The sequence below is a fragment of the Tupaia chinensis genome, unplaced genomic scaffold (assembly GCF_000334495.1).
Source record: "Tupaia chinensis unplaced genomic scaffold, TupChi_1.0 Scaffold000622_1, whole genome shotgun sequence".
NCBI classification, from domain to species: Eukaryota; Metazoa; Chordata; class Mammalia; order Scandentia; family Tupaiidae; genus Tupaia; species Tupaia belangeri.
The window spans coordinates 197,889-218,557 of record NW_006160142.1 but is presented as its reverse complement, the minus strand read 5'-3'; the positions used below and the strand labels follow the sequence as shown (position 1 = coordinate 218,557).

The 20,669-nt window shown below is 38.8% G+C and overlaps 1 protein-coding gene across 4 annotated transcripts in view; it reads right to left on the bottom strand.

Annotated features, from left to right (window-relative positions):
• PPP1R21 (protein phosphatase 1 regulatory subunit 21) overlaps positions 1 to 20,669 on the bottom strand; it is a 74,679-nt gene that overhangs the window by 48,448 nt on the left and 5,562 nt on the right. Inside the window, exons 2-9 of one of the 4 annotated variants that reach the window (XM_027775962.1) lie at positions 18,381 to 18,482; positions 14,922 to 15,028; positions 14,514 to 14,582; positions 10,107 to 10,253; positions 6,536 to 6,637; positions 3,915 to 4,079; positions 3,684 to 3,742; positions 2,366 to 2,460 (exon numbers count right to left, since the gene is read on the bottom strand). In XM_027775962.1, the coding sequence (XP_027631763.1) occupies positions 2,366 to 2,460; positions 3,684 to 3,742; positions 3,915 to 4,079; positions 6,536 to 6,637; positions 10,107 to 10,253; positions 14,514 to 14,582; positions 14,922 to 14,951 (667 nt within the window). In that variant the 5' untranslated portion in view covers positions 14,952 to 15,028; positions 18,381 to 18,482. The remainder of the gene's footprint in view (positions 1 to 2,365; positions 2,461 to 3,683; positions 3,743 to 3,914; positions 4,080 to 6,535; positions 6,638 to 10,106; positions 10,254 to 14,513; positions 14,583 to 14,921; positions 15,029 to 18,380; positions 18,483 to 20,669) is intronic. The other 3 variants (XM_006159006.3, XM_006159005.3, XM_027775963.1) reach the window with 3 other exon arrangements.

Genomic DNA, 20,669 nt, shown 5'->3' with positions numbered 1-20,669 from the left:
TTCCTATAATCCTGCTCTCGCCTGTGTCTTTTATTTCCCCCTGTCTCCTCCCTCTCTCTTGCCTTCCTGAAAGGTCCAGACTATTCTTTCTCCTTCCCCAAGATCTTCTGCACCTCCCTGACAACTCAGGACTGTCATTGGGATAGTCTCAACCTCCTCTACCCTTTTCCAGGGTAGTCTATACTGTTTCCAGATTAACCTTGTGATTACGCAAATCTCATCATGACAGTCCCTGGCCAAAAAACATCTCCAACAATCCTACAGCCTTTTGAATTAAGTCCCAATTCCTTAGCCCAGAACTCTAGAGTCCACTCCCACTTTCCCTTTCAGAAATTACCTGTCACTGCCTTCTATATCTCTCCAGCTCTGGCCTCCTGTCATAATTAACACCTGTTCCTGAGGCCATGACAGCACTTCTTATCATATTCCACACAATTCTCTGGCTTGGTATCCATCATCTCTCCCCAGTGAGACCTGCTCAAACATCCAGGTCCAGTTCAAAGCATACACCTTCCAAAAAGGCTTCCACAAACAACTGTATCAGCAGTAATATCATCTTCCTCTGAAATCCCAAGAGGTTCTTTCCAGCACAGTCTAGGTTATATCTGAGACATTTCTTTATCTATCTCTGCTTACTAGGCTATAAATTCCCTGGGGGTAGAGACTTTTGTCTTATAAATTTTTGCATTCTCTATGCTACTTACACGCAGCAAATGATCTCAAAGTATTTTGAGATTGAAAGTAGTAACCCACATGTGACATAATAGAAGTGAGAAACTAAAACAAAGGAAGAACAAATCCAAAAAAAGATTCAGAAGGAAATTATTAGGACCTGATGACTAACAGATACAAGGATGAAAGGGAAAACGAAATGCCAAGGTTTCAAATCCAGTGCATCAACGTATGCTAGTGCTATTTACATTGATATAGACACTAGAAATAGGTGCTAATTTTTCAAAAGGGAATTTAGTTTTTTCGATATAATAATAATATGCTGATTTTAGTGTTAAATCAAATTGTTATTTTCCTTTGATTTCTTTTCTTTCCTCCTTTTTTCAATTCTTTTTTTTTTTTTTTTTTCCCTCTTTTTTAAATTTTTTTTTTTTTTTTTTTTTTTAGGAGAGATGATTTTGCTTTGAGTACATATGCTTGCTGGAGAGAGACAGAAAGAAAGCGAGAAATCACCACTTGGGGGCTTGGCCATACTGCAATTCCTTCTCCATTCTCCTCTTGGGATTTTGGGTGGGCTCACACACACACACTCAGCATGAGTTTGAAGCCTCTGGGTCCAGGACTTGAACCGTGGTCCAATATGTGGGAGTCCAGCGACATAACCATTACGCCATCTGCTGGTCCCTCTTTCCTTTTTTAATCAAATCTTACCTAAGAAAAATTTAGGGAAGTAAAACATTAACTTCAGTCATGTGATTGTAAAAAAAGGAAATGTGTACATTTGGATGTAACTTTCCAAATCTAAACAAATATTTTCTATGCTTTCAAAGATTTCACTAACTCTTGTCTAATGGCACATATTACACATGTAAGGTGATCAAAAAAAAAAAAGTTCTTTTCTGTTGCTCTTGGGCATATAACTTACTAGACTGTTTCTCGAATGAACAGGAAGCAGAACTTACCCAAGTCAGCTTCCTCACTATGGCTGGAGATTGTCCAAGGGGCAGGAGATAGCAGGCTGAAATACCAGGCTAAGAAAATCTACCTCCCATGCCAACTCTCACCCTCCCTCCCCTCTGAAAGACAACTTTTCTGGTACATTTCAACCACTTAACACGTAGTTTTGGCTTTTACTTTGGTGTATGCTAAATACATGCAATCAAAAAATTATGGATTGGAGCTTCTTCTAAGAAGTCTGGCTTTGGAGTAGTTAGTTACACAATAGTTTTAAATCTCCCTATGAAATATGAGGGCCATGGAGCCAGCAGATAGAGTGGTGATTAAGGTTCTGGACTCCCACACTCTCAAACTGTGGTTTGAGCCTTGGAACCAGAGGCTTGAAAATCACACCAGGCACATGTGGGTGCATGCCCAAAATCCCAACAGAAGACTGAAGGAGAGGGATTGTAGTGTGGCCATATCTCTAGGGGGTGATTTCCCACTTTCCCTCTCTCTCCCTTGCTCTCTCTCTCTCCAGCAAGCACATGTGTCCTGTGGGGAAAAAAAACTGAAGGAAAAAAAACAAAAAACAAAAACAAAGAGGGCCAAACATGATCAAAAGAACAAAAAGAAAGTAACCATCTGTTGGACCAATTAAGTTTTATGCCAAATAGATTAGAAATTATTTTAATTAGTTGGTTACCACAGAGCAATTCAAGGTTGCAAATAATAGAAAACTGTACATAATACCTACTTGTATCATTAAAAGGTACTTTTTCGCTGATGATTGACAAGGATTCCTCTAATCTACCTGACAAATCTTCATGAAGATTCTTTAACTGTAATTGGCTGAAAGAAAAAAAAAATTTTTTAAACCACATTATCACCTATTAGACATTGAATCCTCATTTGCTTATTACCTCAACAGCTGGTATAAACTTTCAAAGAACTGTACCTGATCTGGGATAGTCATGGTAGAAAGGCTGTTAGAAGATAAAGATTCTAAAGCTCCTGAGACCTCTGTGGAATTATGAGGAAGTCTAGAAGAATTTAACAGAGTTCCATTATCTTAGCTGTAAATCTATTTCCCCAAACTCAAAGTAATTTTAGAGTTACTTGGAAATCATAAATTTCCTCTTTGTGATGCATATATGTCTATACAAGTGTTCCTTTTTATAAGTTTGGTGGGTTTTGTTTGTTTGTTTTTTGCCAAAGGGTGTGTGCGCTCACCAGAGACAAAGAGAGGGAAAGTGAGAAATCACCCCCCATGGGAAATAGTCATGCCACAATCCTGTCTCCTCCATCTCCTTCCTTTCAGGATTTTGAGCACATGGGCCTGGCATGCTTCTCAAGCCACCAGGTCTAGGACTTAAATCATGCAGTTGGCCCATATGGGATCCCATCCCCTTACACACCACACCATGGGCTGGCCCTAAAAATGTTTTTTTAAAAGAATTATATCAGATTTTTCTTTTCTTGAGCTCAAAAGTTAGTAACACGTTTTTTATTCAGTTATGAGTGCAGGTACACAACTAAATCATGCATATAATTCTACCAATACAACTAAAGTAATATTCACTTTATAGATCCTGTTAAAACTTAAAATATTACATATGTCATTTACCAAATAAATGTTGGAGTATGCATTCACCACACATTGCTAAGTAATAAAAGATTCAGTTATCTCCAATTAAATTAAAAAGACTCATACTATTTAAAATGTACTATAAAGAGATTGGCATGGTAGTAATTAGTCAGCCTTCCTGCCTGAGACTATCAGAGGGTCCCTTTTGTTAGTGTAGTTTGAAAGGGAAAGTACCCAGTCTACAGTACAGGAGCCCCAGATCACTATCTGCTATGGCCCAGAAGCCCTACGGGTTGAGGACTAACTGACATATAAGCCACTCTATCAAGAGGCCCCAGATACGCCAGACTGAAAAGGACCCTGGAGATTATCTACTCCCATCTCCTCATTTCAAATGTGAGAGTTAAGACAGAGACGCTGCTAAAACCAAAACTCAGGTCTTCTGATTCTTATTTCAGGGCCCTTTAGAATTCATATTTCCACATACCATTCTTCTGTTCGAAGTCGACAATCCTTGGCCTCCTTTTCTAAAGTCTGAGATTTTACCTGAATTTAGAAGAAAAAGAAAAGCACATGGCTCAGACTACAGATAGGAGCACACTGCAGGCAACAAACAGTCTCACCTGGCATGACTAATTTCATGTTCCATAAAGTGCACAGACCACTTAGAAAAGCCTGAACAACATTTTAACATGCTCTCACAAACAGTGGGACTTACTTCAAGTTTGGCCTTGTCGTTCTGCAGTTTCTCAATGGTTTCCATGTACTTCCGTGTCAGGCCATCAACCACAGCTTGGTGCTGGGCTGCTTCTGTCTCCAGAGTAGCCAGCCGACTCCTCAGCTCTGCTTCCACATGCTTGTGCTGCTCGTCAGCTTCAAAAAACTGAAAAGACCATTTTCTCTTCTCATAATATGCTACTATATGTACGTGAGTAAAGTAACAGCAGTGGCCGTTTACTGAGCAACTTCCATAGGTTCCACACGCTCACTGTGCTGAACTCATACAGGCAGTACCTCACTTCATTCGCAGTTTATTAAAGGTAGGACTACCATCATGCCTCCTTTAGAGATGTGGAAACTGAAGCTTAAAGGGTTACATAACTTGACTAATGTCTCACAGATAAAATACCATAGAAGTGAGATTTGAACACAGGAAACTTATGCCAAAGCCTGCACCTTCTTCTTCTCAGTCTCATAAAATTCTTTCCTTTCCTTTCCTTTTCTTTTTCTTTTTTTTTTTTTGAGAGAGATTTTTTGCTATAGGGCGCATGCACTCACTGGAGACAGAGAGAAACAGAGAGACAAAAAGCGAGAAATCACCCCAGTGCGGGGGGTGGGGGGGTGGTCATGCGGCAATTCCTTCTCCTCCATTCTGCTCTCAGGATTTTTGGCACACATGCACACATGCCTGGCGTGAGTTTTAAGCCGCCAGCCCCGAGCCTTGAACTCCAGTCGACTACATGGGAGTCCAGCGATATGACCATTACATCATCTGCTGGTCCCCCTTTTCTTTTCTATTCTTTTTTCTTTTTTTTTTAAAGTTTTTTGCCATAGGGTACATGTGCTCACCGGAGAGAGACAGAAGGAAAGTAAGACACCCCCTACCCCCACCCGCAGGGATGGCCATGCTGCAATCCTTTCTCCTCCATTCTCTTCTTCAGATTTTGGGTGCATATAGGCCTGGAATGAATTTCAAACAGGGATTGGGGTTCAAACCCCAGTCAGCCATGTAGAACTCCAGCACCTTAGCCACTACGTCAGCAGTTGGCCCCTCAGTCTCATCTACTTCAAACAATTTCTGACACATGTAGAATTCAACTGATCAGGATAGCATTTTTCTACTAAGCTAATTTGTACAATGAAACCGTCAAAATTAAAATAGATGTTATTCCTAAAACAGATAAAACTCTCCCCCTTAACAAGAGACCAATACTACTGATTTAATGATGAAAGACACAAAATACAGAGGTGTAACTTCGTTTTTAAAAATACTTTTCAAAAATTGAGAATTAGTGTGTGTTTATTTTCCATTTGACAAAATTGGAAAAAAATTAAAAAGTGAGAGATAGCTGAATACACTACACCATGATTCTTGCAGTATCCTCAACAGTTCTGGGGTAGAAATTGACTTTTCAACATTCCATAGGTATGTGAGGACCGCCATGAGCAAGGCCCTGTCCTAGGCTATGTATACAAAAATACGCATCATCCACACCCCTACACACATTACAATCTAACAAGGTAGAGCTAAAAACTATTAAACATCAATAAATTAAAAAGTCAATACTACTGGGGCCAGCAGGTGGTGTGGTGGTTAAAGTACTGGACTCTCACATGGCTGACTACAGTTTGAGTCCAGAACTCAACAGCTTAAAAATCACACTGCAGGAACCAGCAGGTGGTGCAGTAGTTAAGGTGCTGGACTCCCACATGACTGGCTGTGGTTTGAGTCCTGGACCTGGCAGCTTGCTTTCTCACTTTCTCTCTCTGTATTTCTCTCTAGTCAAATTAAAATAATAACAAATAAAATAAAATAAAAAATTCTTTAAAAAAATAAAATCACCCTACATGCCTACATGCCTGAAGTTCCAAGAGGAGAATAGAGAGAAAGGATTGAGGAGTGGCGGCCCCCCCCTCCAAGGGTTGATTTCTCACTTTTCCTCTCTGTCTCTCTCTGGCAAGCACATACACCCAAAGACAAAAACTTGAAAAAAAAAAAAATCAACTCTATTTATTAATAAGCTTCCATCTAAACAATTCAGCCAATCATTTTATGTATGTTACATATATATAAAAATAACATATATAAAATATATAACACACATAAAATGGTTAACACAAGTGTATGTCTGAATTGTTAAGTTGGAAAGCTATTCTGCCAAACTCTAAACAGAATATACTTCAAAGCACACATCCACATTAGGTGAGATTTAAGAAGCAAATAAATGACACTGAAATATACAAAGACCACAGGAGATACTAAAACACCAACAGATACACAAAACACTATATCTGCATTGGTTTTTCCAAATCATACAACCAATTGTTTTTCCTTGCTATAGGGCACATCCACTCACCAAAAAGATAGAGAGAAACAAAGACAGAAAGCAAGAAATCATCCCGAGTGGATGGCCATGTCACAATCCCTTCTCCTCCATTCTTCTCTTGGCATTTTAGGCACCTGTGCATGTACCCAGCATGAGTTTCAAGTCACCAGGCTTAGGACTTGAACCGTGGTCGACCATGTGGAGTCTAGCACCTTAACCACTGCGCCACCTGCTGGTCCCATATGACCAATTTTTAAAACCAGATGGAAAAAAAACGGAAAGATTTTCTTACTTGTATATGCAACCGTTCATTCTCCTCTATCTTCTTTTGCAGATCTTCATCAAAGACACTCTTCTGCTCTTGACTCAACTGAGAAGAAGACTCTCCACTTTTCTGATGGAAAGAATAAGTTATGTCCACATAACTTTCATCCTTTAGAGAAACATCCTAAGGTACACAGATTCTCTATCACCTTAGTAGCTTGTGTCTTCTACGTGTTCACCATTCTCAAACAATCCTGCAAAAGGTACACAGTCCATCGTTTAACTTTTCCTATGTAACACAAGCTGGAACTGTGACTATGTATTGCAATAGGCAGGAAAGCTTTAAAAAGAGAGAGAGAAAAGAATAAATGAAGCTCACTATTCTTTCCAGATGAATTTAGGAGTAGTTCTGTTAGAGGACAGAATACACTCAGAAAGCTAGCAATATAAATACACTAATAAATATCATTTTAGTTTGATCTTCTGGTTTGGGAAATGAAAGTTTTAGCAGTTTCCTGACTCTAGGTAATTGAACTCTTTAAAGAAATTGCAGTAAAATATATAGAAGTATTCACAAAGATAAGTTTATACAAAAGTTCATATAAATTTATAAAATGTTTAAAAATCAATAACCTTATAAAAGATAGTTACTATATAAGAATAAGAAAAAGAGTTCAAACATTAATCCCTTCCTTTTGAATTTTTACTAATATTAGTTTTTTCTACATAGAAGAATAGCACTATTTACAAGCTCTAATAATGAACATCTGTGTTCATGTATTACACAGAACTGAGACTATTCAAGGAATGGTCCAACAATTAAACTGTTCTGATATCTGTGCCACCCTTCTCTGCCTTTCTGTAGACTCACTCCTCCAACTAACTCACTCACTAATTCAATGTAAATGAATGATTTAAAAGCCCTTTGAAAATGAATCAACTATAAAAAAATTAAATATGCATTACATTAGGAACACAAGAGGTGCATAAGAAATACCACTGACTGATACATTTGGGGTCCTTAGTGTTTCCAAATTTGGAAAGCTCTCATTAAAATTAATTCACAAGTGTTTCACCCAAACTTCTGCTAACTAGTCCTAGGAGAGGACAGTAATAACCTGGGGAGCATATCTGAAGTCGAGATGGCTATTATCTCTCAAAGCACTTTATAATTTCCAGGGCAAGTGTTTTTTGACAGCTTCCCAAGTGATTCTAACACCAACATTCTAACATCTGTTAGGCCCCTTCTGTTCCCCCCTTTACATAAACACTACCAGCCTAGAGAAACCTTCTGTGTAGAGGAAACGAACATGGGAAGGGTACTGATGAGTATGTATGGTGAATGCCCATTCTACAGCAATCACTGAACTTTTTGTACTTTTACATGATACCATTTAATTCTCAAAATAAATCTAAAGGTCTCATCCCCACTTTACTGATGGAGAAAGTGAGGTTGCAAGGTTAAGAGATTTGCCTATAGTCATAGATTTACAAACGGCAGGCAAAATATCCAAGCCTGGGCTTCACTCCAAAGCCTGTGCTCTTCCTCCACACCATGCCTTTTTAGAGTTAGTGTGTCTTCTTCCCTTCTATCCCTTTTATCATTACCACTTCAATCTACACTTTGGTGGAATATGGTTCTATATACAAGTACATATAAGACTTAAAGACTTAATCACTAACTCCTACCTTTAAATAAAGAAGGAACTGGTCTCATGGCACAGAACCTGGGTATTGTGCAGAGAAAGCCTGACCCCACATAGCTGAACGGAGTTCAAATCCAGGCCACAGGTTTCATGCCAGTGCATGCATGCATATGTGCCCAGGGTCCTGACTGGATGGAGAATTGGAAGAAGGGGGACTGTGGTGTAACCAGACCTACTGGGGGGGATGCTTTTCTCTCTCTCTCTTTCTCTCTCTCTCCTCTTTTCCCTTCTCTCTTATGCCTGGACATATACCCTCCAGCTTTTTTTTTTTTTTTTTTTTTTCATTCCCTGAGTACATTTGCTGGTCAGGGGAAGAGAGGGGAAAAATGACAAAGCAATCCCCATGGGGAATAGTCATGCTGCCATCCCTTCTCCAGTATCTCTCCTGCCTTCCAGGATTCTGGGCACACACGCACACACGCCCAGTGCATTTCTCAAGCGGCCAGGTCACAAACTCAAACTGAAGAGTCAGTCATGTGAGATTGAGCCACCTTAACCCCCACACCATAGGTTGGTCCCTTGGCACTTGAGAGAGAGAGAGAGAGAGAGAGAGAAATAAAGAATTCAAGTTGTATGTTAATCATTTCAGTTCTCATTTATTTATTTTTTAAGAGAGATTTTTGCTACAGGGTGCATATACTCACTGCAGAAACAAGAGAGAGACAGAGAGACAAAAAGTGAGAAATCTCCCCCCAGGGGATGGTCACATGGCAATCCCTTCTCCTCTATTCTCCTCTCAGGATTTTAGGCATGCGCAAGCAGTTTTAAGCCGACAGGTCCTGGACTCAAACTACAGTCAACTAGGGGTAGTCCAGCAACATAACCATTATGCCACCTGCTGATCCTCTGTTCTCATGTTTTTAGCTCTGTTTTGTAACTATCTCTTGGCCAAACCAAGTACATTTAAAAATAAAATAAAAAGAACAACTTCTAATCATAGAATGTTTAAAGCACCAGATCGTCCCATTTAGAGCATTAAGAATCTCTTGCCTCACTATAAAAAAAAAATAAAAGAACTTATTTTTTAAATCTAAGGACAAGAATACTAAACAAGCCTTATAAGAATAAACACTGAGACCAGCAGATGGTGTAATGGCTTTGTCACTGGACTCCCGTGTAGTCAAATGTGGTTCGAGTCCCAGACTAAACTCGCACCGCGCATGTGTGTGTGCATGCCCAAGATCCCAAGAGAAGAATGAAGGAAAAGGGACTGCAGCATGGCCATCCCCCCTTGGGGGGGGTGTGATTTCTCACTTTCTGTCTCTTGCTGTCTTTCTGGTGAGCGCATGTACCCTACAGCAAAAACCCCTCAAAAAAAAAAAAGCATAAACACTAACAGGGCCAGCAGGTGGCATGGTGATTAAGGGCACTGGACTCCCACGTGGCTGACTACAGTCGAGTCTCAAACCTGGCGGCTTGCTTTCTCTCTCTTCTCTGTCCTTCTCTGGTCAAATTAAAAAAATAAATAAATAAAGTTAAATAAATAATTCTTTAAAAAAAATAGAAAAGAATAAGCACTAAGAATATTCTTTTCCATAAGCTTACAAACCAACTTAGGTGTGAGTGTTTCAACTGCTACTTTTACAGGAGGAGTTACACTGACTTCTCTTATTTTACTTGTCCTGTCTTAAATGAAAGGTGATCTCGCATAAGTAAAAGATGTCAACGATCTTGACCGACATGAGACAGTCCATTGACTTTTCTCAGCCACTAAATTAACCATGTACATATTTGCTCCTAATAAATTCTTTAAAACTGACTTGATCCAATATCCAGGTGTAATAATACACATTAAGGAATTCAGCAGTGGGATATTCTGTTAAAACCAAGATGGCCTATAGATGTATGTACCTGATGACAAGGTCACCCTAACTTGCCTTTACTTGAACCTACCTTGTTTTTCTTGCCTCGGGGTTCACTTAGAGCTAGCTCATCTTGAAGCAGTTCTACCCTCTTGGCAAGCTGCAGATTTCGAAATGTTAAACTGTCCATTTCCTGCTGTAGTTTTCTCAGTGACTGATCCTTCATTTTCAGTTGTTCCTATATTGAAATGAAAACAGACCATTCTTCACAGTATAGCCTTGAGGTATAAAAACAATTTTTAAAAATTATTTTGTTTCACCAAAATATAATCAAAACCTCTTTGAATTCGAGTTGTATATTTATCATTTCAGATCTTATGTTTTTAGCTGTTTCATGACAAAATCATCACTGGGTCAAAACAAGCAAATTTTAAAATAGAATTTAAAAAGCAGGCATAGAAAAGTTAACAGACCATCATCAACTTAAAGTAAAATAACTACAACTATGTGTTGTTAAATCTATGAGAGTGAACAGACACAAATCCTGAGACTACAAATTTATAAACTTGAATTTCTTTTTTCTTCTTTTTTAAAATTTTATTATCATTTTTTAAAATCTGACCAGAGAGACATATGGAGAGAAAGAGAGAGAGAAAGAAAGAGAAAGTGAAAAAGCAAGTCACTAGGTTTGGGACTTGAACCATGGTCAGTCATGTGGGAGTCCAGTGCCTCAACCACCATGCCACCTGCTGGCCCCTAAACTTGAATTTTTTTTTTCTTTTTTCCTTGTATTTATTTTACTTGTATTCACTGAACATCATCACAGCATACAAAATGCAATTTCCCATCCAGAATATACCGTATAGTGGCTTAATCATACATGTTATCATCAACAATTTTCCATTTCTTATTTCATACACACACACACGCACACGCACACACATATATACAAATTTTTATTTTTATTCCCTATTTCTCACCCTCTGCCATTTCCCACTGTCTTCCCACATTGTCTCTGGTATCTACAGTTGTTTTCTATTCCTTTTTTCCTCCATATTTTGTTGATTCCCAAAATGTTTTAATCTAAATACTTTCAATTGAAAGTTCAGCTGATATATTATACACATCTGTGCATACATGTCTGATTTTAGGCATGAAACTCTATGAGTAGAATGAACATATATAAAGTAGCACCTAATGAGGCTATATAGCTTACTGTGGTCCTTAAATAGGTATTATTATTATTATTATCATTTTAGAGAACCTCAGACTTTCTGATGATACCCTTCTGTGAGCAAGACAGGAAGAAATACATTTGTATTCTTTTTTTTCTAAAACTCCTCCTTGAATTTAAATCAGTCAAAATGGGGACCAGCAGTTGGCATACTGGCTGTCACTGGACTCTCATGTACTAGATTGGTTTGAGTCCTGGACCCAGTGGCTTAAACTCATGCCAGGCACACATATGTGCGTGCCCAAGATCCCAAGAAGAGAATGGAGGAAGAAGGGATTGCGGCATGGCCATCCCCCCAGGGGGTGATTTCTCACTTTCTGTCTCTCTGTCTCTCTCTGTCTCTCTGGTGAGTGCACACACCCTATAGCAAAAACTTCTCAAAAAAAAAAATCAGTCAAAATGAAGTCTTTTCGATACACTTAATTATTCTGATTTGTCAAAGATAATAACCAATATTATCATATGATAAAAATATTTTGAGATATTCTACATCAATTCATGTTATAAATAAGTGAAAATAGAAACAAAACCTAATATCTGAAAAACACACCTTCTGTCGACCACTCTGTACTATTACATCATAATAAAGTATTGGAATACAAAACTAAACAGAAATACTTCATTTAACCATTAATATTAAATTTTATTTATTACTTTTTTGGGGGGAGGTTTTAGCTATAGGGCGCATATGCTCACCAGAAAGTAAGAGAGAGACAGAGAGACAGAAAGCGAGAAATCACCCCCCTGGGGGGATGGCCACGCAGCAATCCCTTCTCCACGATTCTCCTCTCAGGATCTTGGGCACGCACGCACATGTGCCCAGTGTGAGTTTAAGCCACTGGGTCTGGGAAGGGGCGACTACATTGGGTCCAGTGACATAGCCATTACACCAACTGCTGGTCCCTATTATTGGTTTTTTTTTTTTTTTAATTTGACTAAAGAGAGAGGGAAAGTGAGTCACAAGTGGAGTTCTGTGCCTTAACCACCATGTCACCTGCCAGGCCCCATTTCACTATATATATATTTTTTTTTTGAGAGGTTTTTGCTATTGGGCGCGTGCGCTCACCAGAAAGACAGAGAGACAGAGAGACAGAAAGTGAGAAACCACCCTCCAGGGGAAAAGGCCACACCACAATCCCTTCTCCTCCATTTTCCTCTCGGGATCTTGGGTGGGCACACGTGCACATGTGCCCAGCGTGAATCTGAGCCACTGGGTCCAGGATTCAAACCATGGTCAACTACATGGGAGTCCAGCAACATAGCCATTACACCAACTGCTGGTCCCATCATTTCACTCTATTTTAAATATATATATATTAGGGGGACCAGAAGATGGCGTGGTGGCTAAGGTGCTTGACACTCCCATATGGCTGACCACAGTTCGAGTCCTGGACCTGGTAGCTTGCTTTCCTACTTTCTCTCCCCCCCCCCCATGTGTGTCTCTTTATAGTAGAATTAAAATAAATGAATGAATAAATAAAATTAATTATTTAAAAAATACATACAATAACTTATAAAACATTAATTTAGAAACTTAACAAATTCTGAATATAAAACTTCTTTTTAATAATTTTGGCTTGGATAGAAAGCACTTTGCAAGTATGTGTGGAGCGTCATGAACCATCTCAGCCCATAGCCTCAGCAATAACATCCTTGAGGAGGAGACACTCTCAGAGACAGACTTGTAGGGGCCAACATCAACTAAATAAGTAGATACAGTTCTAGGTCTTAGTTATTTGACTGGAGTCACCTACGACAGTGTTCCCAACATTTTTGGCACCAGGAGCCAGTTTCATAGAAGACAATTTTTCCACAGACCAGGGTGGGGGATGGTTTCAAGATAACTCAAGCGCAATACATTTATTGTATACTTTATTTCTATTATTATTACATTGTAATATACAATGAAATAAAGATACAGCTCACCATAATGCAGATATCAGTGGACTCCCTGAGCTTGTTTTCCTGCAACTAAACAGTCCCATCTGGGGGCTACTATGACAACCTAATGCTGCCACTGATCTGACAGGAGGCACAGCTTAGGCAATAACAGAAGCAATGGGGAGCAGCTGTAATTACAGATGAAGCTTCACTCTCTCACCCACCACTCACATCCTGCTGTGTAGCCCAATTACTAACAGGCCATGGAATGGTACTGGGGTTGTGGACCTCTGACATGGGATATATGAGGGGGTCTTCAAAAAGTTTATGGAAATGCATTTTATGAAAAGACTATGCATGAATTTCAAAATTTTTTGCACCAAAGTAAATTCATACTTTAATTCCATTTTCCAAAATTTTTCTGAAGTATGCTTACATCACTGGGTAGAGGCTACTCTAGAAAGAGATTAGAGTAAAAGGAATTCTAATCCTATCTGTCTAAAGAGAGGACAAAGAGAAGTATGGGAAAGAATAAAAAAGTGAGACTGGCAGGGCCAACACGTGGCATAGTAGTTAAGCTGTTTGATCCCACACAGCTGACTTTATGGTTCAAGTCCTGGACCTGGCAACTTGAAAAACATACCAGGCAAGTGTGCATACATACTCAAAATCCCGAGAAGGGAATGGAGAAGGGATTATGGCATAGCCATCTCCCCGGAGGGTGATTTCTAACCTTCTCTCTCTGTCTCTCTGGTGTGTGCACATTCCCTATAGCAAAAACCTTCAACAAAAAAAAAAAAAAAGAAAAAGAAAGAAGATAAGCAGTATATTTAACTGGAATTTGTCCAAGAAGAAATCCATGCCCTAGAATTAATTTGTCCATCTAAAAGTATTAGTAAACAATATTTATTACATTTGTGCTAGAATGAAACAGAAACAAATTCCTTCCATTATCTGTCATATTTCTCCCCTGGTTGACAAAGGTGCTGATGGTAAAATGCATCACTCAAGAGTGTCCTGATTAACACAGGTTATTACTAGCAAACAGCTCAATTAACGGCAAGATTAATGGACTAAGAGCTGTCTAGTGATCATGACAGATAAGATGCTCTATTAATCCAGATGAATTTAGTTAAATGAAGACCTTGAGGTATGAGACAAATATGTTACATAAAGTCAAGCAATACTTCTTTCATAGTTTTTCATTAAGAAAATCAAAGTACATCTTATTCATACCTAAGCAAATGAGAAAGTTAAACACTCACAAAAAATGTTACCACCCACATCCCAATAAATCAGTGTCAGAGTTGGGACTTTGACACAGAAAACCAACTGATTTCTCTACTTTGAGCATGGCCATAATTCAAATATTCTGGCACATACCTTTAAAGCAGCAGAGTTTGCTTGTTCATCCACAACACCCTTTTTCAGGACCTGGTTCTGAGCCCGAAGCTAAAAACAGGAAGTAATAATTAATTTTCAATATAAAACAATCCCTTATAGCAAGACAATCACTTAGAAATACTGTACGGGAATTATTCATTACACTGAGGAACTAAATATCTTCTCACATACATGAAAACAAAAAATATCAGCCCTGAAGAGGATACTATATATCTTTTTCTTTCCTATTTATTCACGAAAGAGCATAGTTGGTACACACGAGAGTGAGAGAGAAAAAGAAAGATGAGCATCCTCTACAGGGTCTAGTTATCCCACAATCGCTTTCTCTAATCCTCTAGCAACTAGAAAGAAGGGTGGATTTAAAAATAAATAATAATATCCACTTACATTTGAATGTTCATTACATACCAGCATCATCCTAAGTGCTTTCCATTTAATTCTCACAGCTCTCTGGAGTAGGTTCTATAATCATTTCTATTTCACAGATGAAGAAACTGAAGCACAGAGAAATTAGGTGGCAATGCTGAGATTTAGCCCCTAACAGTTTTGATTCCAGTCATAATGCCAATTAGGCAATATTGGCTACTATTTTATAAAGTTAAATGAAACTAAGAAAAGCAGTGGGCTGGAGATGTGGGGAAACCCTTTGGAGATAAGAAGGAGTAGACTTCGGCTTTTTCTTTCTTGATAGTTAATTATCAAAAATTGAGGAATAACAATTTTAACTAATGTATACAAATCAAAAATTATAGAGCTTGACAGATTTTTACTTAGGTATACATCCATATAACCAAGAGTGACAGGATTTAAAAGATAAAAAAATCTACTTCTATAATAAGAAAGTACTTTCAGCCAAGAGATTATAGAGCATTTACATAATAAACATTTGAGTCTATTATAGCCAAAGTAAAAAGCTTACAGATTAATATTCTGAGAGCTCAGAATAGAGACCACAAAAGACCAGGTTCTTCTCTGAGAAACTGAACGAATGGAACAATTTTATCTATGAGATTAAAAAATATCTATTTCTAATTATACATAGCTCATACTGTCTCTCAAGAACAGAGAAAAGAAATGACCCTTTTCTGTGCCAAAAGAGTAGGACTATTTAAATGCTAAACCTTACACTGAGTATTTAAAGCTCAGTAGGAAATATATTTAAGATTCTTAGATGAAAAACAGAATACTGTAAGACAGTCAACACTTTGAGCAAAACCCAGACTGAAAAGGCAAGCTTCTATTTTTAGAATGTCAAAGATCACAGTTCAGTACCACAACAAAAAACAGACCCAAATCCTTACTCTGCCATTTTACTAGACAACACAAACTTAGGAAATTCCCTTAACCTTTTGAGCTTCAGCTATCTGATCAACAAAATGAGTGAACACATCTACCAATCTTCCTTCTTCTGAGATTGTTGTAAGACCCAGATAAGAAACCTAAGTCAAAGCACATTCTACACTATAAAGCACTCCACAGATGGAAACAGAGCTCCTATTATTAGAATGGACTTAAATGGGACATACTTGCCTAATCTAAGGCATCATACATAATAACATATGAGAGAAAATGAAGTAAAAGTGACCTCTGTTATCCAAGAACTTAAAACTAAAAAGGCTAGATAAATATTAAAGCCCAGCCACAGTGGCACAACAGTAGCACAACACTTAGCAATGCTGGAAGTCACATGGAAGACAGGGGTTAAGTTCCCAGGTCAATATGTACATGTTAGGTGCTCACACACTGGCTGATCCTGCCTGAATGGGAAGGCTTTGCAGGTGAGAGGGTGGCTGTTATGGTGTGAGACCCTGTTGAGGATGCTTTTCTTTCTCTCATATGAAGAAAATAAATAAACTTTCTGAAAAATATTAAAAGATAATTAGCGGGGCCGGCAAGTGGCACGGTGGTTAAAGGCGCTGGACTCCCACATGGCCGACCACAGTTCAAGTCTCAGATCTGGTGGCTTGCTTTCTCACTTCCTCTCTCTCTCTGTGCCTCTCTGATCAAACTGGATAATAATAATAAATAAAGTTAAAACAAAATAATTCTTTAAAAAAAGATAATTAGTAATTGTAGTAATTCCTTTTTTTTTTTTAAAGTAGTATACACATTAAATTCTCTAAAACAGGGAAAAGCAAACTAAGGGCCAAGGGCCAAATTGGCTTGTTACCTACTTTTTTTTAAGGAATTATTTATTTAATTTTATTTATTCATTCATTTATTTTAATTCGACCAGACAGAAACAGAGAGAGAGAGAGAGAGAGAAAGTGAGAAAGCAAGCTACCAGGTCCAGCTGACCATGGCGTGGTCAGCCATGTGGGAGTGTCCAATGCCTTAACCACCATGCCACCTGCTGGCACCGGCCTCTTAAATACTTTAAAGTGTTACTGGAATGCAGCCAAGCTGATTCATTTACTTATTGTCTAGGGTTGCTTTTGAACTACAAGAAAGAGAATAGTTAAAACAGAAACTGTATAGAGCCAAGCTTAAATATTTACTATTTGGCCCTTTAGAAAGTGTTTGGCAACTTCGGCTCTAGAAGTTCAAAAAATGCTGTCTTAATGGTGACCTCCATCACGTAGCGTTGTTCTTTTTAAGCAACATCAACATATACTTGGATAATGTGCCAACTAGATAGAAGAACTCAATAAATATTTTCAAACCATGTAGCCAAAAGATAGTCTTCAGGTTCCATTTCATACCCTGTCCTAACTTTGATATAAATCTCTTACATGATCTCTGTTTGCTATTATTTACAAACTCCTAATGACTGTTTCAAGGACTAAGGATGAAGCAGGAAGACCTCTGAAGTGATAATTTCCTATAGGATCAGAACCACAATAATTATTTTTTTTAAAAAAGTATCTTACATTGTTAAGGCACCCTGCAGGTTACTTAAAGCAAACTGAACAGTCTATTTTATTAAAAAGCGGAACAAAACTTTAAAAGTACTGTTGCTTGGAATTTAATATAATTGATTATAAAATTGATTTAGATTTGCCTTTGGAAAAATATTGTTTGCTAACCTGATAACAAACATGGTTTCAACAAAACCGCTTAAAGGAAAATGCAGCTCTTTTAGAAAAATTTACCTAACATACCTCTATTATTGAGAAGAAGGCAAAAGATGATGATAGGCTTAACATACTCTATTGCCATGTGAATGATGCCCTGTGGCAGGTGATGTTTTCCTTTACTTTGGCATCACTACTGCCTCTCTTACTGCATTACTGAACAAGCAGCTTGTCAAATGCTGAGACTGCTGGGCTCAGTCTGGACTTTCAGAATCTACCTTTCTTCCCACCGGCATTCACCAGAGAGCCAAATGCACAATTCCATTTTAGACACAGGTACAAGATAGCCAGATGGCCACTAATGCCCTCTGGGACACCTTGTAGAGACTCTAATGCACACAGTGGTAACTGAGAGACAATTGCCCTGAAGTCTCCATTAAGTCAGAAAAACTCTCAAGAAGACAACATTGCCAATTTCTAGCAGCTACGCACCAAGCACTTCTGTTCCTTTCAGGGAAAGAACAGCACCTCTGAATCCCAACTTTGAAGCCTTTTTAATCCTTTAAAATGATTTTTCTTTGTCTTGCAATCTTCTGATTAGCTTTACCTTTCCTTTGAAAGCAGAGCCCTCCTTCACTTTGGTCCACCAAATTCCCTCTGTTCTCCTAGAAGCCCAGTTCAAAACTCTGCCCCTACTTCCTCCATTAAGTTTTTCCTAATCACACCCTGTGTTCCACAGTGAACCCTTCAGTTCCTTTGGCACTCACTAGTGACATTTCTTACTAAACAGTTTTAATTTCACTTTTTAAAGTAGAAAAAAAATTTTATTTACCAAGTTATGTATGATTTCTGTACTCATCTCCCATCTGCCAACTTAAACTGTTCTTCATGGTGGAGGCTACGGTATACTTCCTCATAATTCTCGCCTAAAATGCTACGGATAGACAAGGTACTCAGTAAATTTTTCATCACATTAAATATTGATTCTGAAAGGTATTTAAATGTAGTGCATTGTACAACTAAAAGAGGCTGAAATTCTTTTAACAATTCCTTTCCTTTTTTTTGGAGAGGTTTTTGCTATAGGGCGCGTGCGCTTGCCAGACAGACAGAGAGAGACAAAGAGACAGAAAGCAAGAAATCACCCCCCAGGGGGGATGGCCACGTCGCAATCCCTTCTCCGTTTTCTTCTCAGGATCTTGGGCACGCATGCACACATGCCCGGCGTGAGTTTAAGCCACCGGGTCCAGGACTCAAACCACGATCAACTATGTGGGAGTCCAGCAACATAGCCATTACATCAACTGCTGGTCCTATCTTTTAACAATTCCTTTCTAAGACCCTTCTCTAAATAATCTGAACCTCATGGTCCCATTGAACACCAAGTATCTTCAAGAGCTCTGAGCCTAACCATCTAATGACCAGTGCCCGGACCTGCTCTATGTAACTTTAGTCCTGGAATAGCATAGTCTCAGTCAGGCCTATCACAAAGCTGTTTTTCTTTCCCCCCCCCCCTTTTTAATTTTCTATAGGACATATGCACCTGCCAGATACAGGCAGAAAGAGAGAGGGAAGGAAGTAAGGTGAGAAAGCACCCACGGGGGGGTGGGGGGAGGCCATGCTGCAATCCCTTTTCCTGTATTCTCCTCTATGCACCCAGCATGTTTTTTAAGCTGGGTTTGGGACTAGAACTACATAGTCACCATGTGGGATCCAGCTGCCTTAACCATCATGACAGCCAGCCTCACAAAACTGTTTCTCTAGGGATAGAGAGTGGTAGTAAGCCAACTATGCTCTCCCTCATGTCACTCAGACAATCGTGACAGGATAATTGGCCCAAGATTAAGGATTTACTACCTTTAGTCAGCCACAAACTGTTAGAAGAGTTTGTGAGGAAAAAAGAGGTAACTCATCCATGTTTTTTTCCATCTAATCCTCAACAACTTTCTGTATTAGAATCATTCTTACATACCTGTTTTCAAGCAATGGACATTCTGACACGTATACATTTTACAATTCTATGAGACAAACCTTTAAACATACAGCATTTCTTTAGGACAAAGTAATGTGTGCAAGAGACAACCCTAAGACTTACCAAAACCCTGATTCAAAGCTTTGGAACACTGAGGTCATCTTAGACCTCCCAGGTTCAGTATTTGGTCTGAAGGATCCTAAAACTCCTTCCAGTGCTAACATTTTAAGTATTCTAAAGTTCTGGGAATACCAAAGTCTTCCTCTCTGCCTTCTTACTTGTTTTTACCCAAAAAGGCGACAAAGTATGTGCAGGCTGCATACTACGGACTAGTGGTTGAGGCTATTCTGTCACTAAGGCAGGAAACAACTCCTCTCAGACCTGCCCCCATATAGAATCCTTTCTCCTGCTCTTGCTCCATCCATTCAGGGAAAATCACTAAAATAAAATCCTTACTCCCAACCCTTGTAATTTGGCTGCCCCAACATTGACTGGATGGGTAGGTAAGAACTAGAGGAAAGTAAGCCACCCCTTATCTTTCTGGGGCCCTTCTACTGAGACAGCTGCAACAGCATCACCTGGGAAGAGAATCTTAGGCCCCATCCTAACCTACGAAACCAGATGCTCAAGCAAGCTGCATACACTTACATAGGTAAAACACTGATTGAGGGTCTAAGCCAGTACTGTCCAATGGGGTAGTCACATGTAGTTCTTTAAATTAGAGTCATTTAAAATTAAATAAAATCTAAAATTCAGCTCTTCAATCACAGCAGCTAAATTTTATGTTCTCTTCATGACTGGTGGAACAGATACAGAACATGTTCATTTCCATGGAAAGTTCTATTGGATAGTACACCAAGCAATGTACCAATCCAACTTTGGTAGTGAACCCTACATATCAAGGTGAATAAAAGCTGACACTTGATTTTAATCCAACCCCACTCGTGAGTCCATTTCTCTTACAGAAGGGGATGATTAATAGGTTCCACCAAGCCCCACTATCAGGGGAGCAAACACACTGGATGAAAACTGATCCTCTACCCCCAATATAAGTACCTTTGAACTAAATGTCTAAAAAGTTTCCAATGGCAAACTCCTTTGTAACTAAAAGATTAGATGGCAAAGCTAAGTGTTAAATAATGAAGGATACTC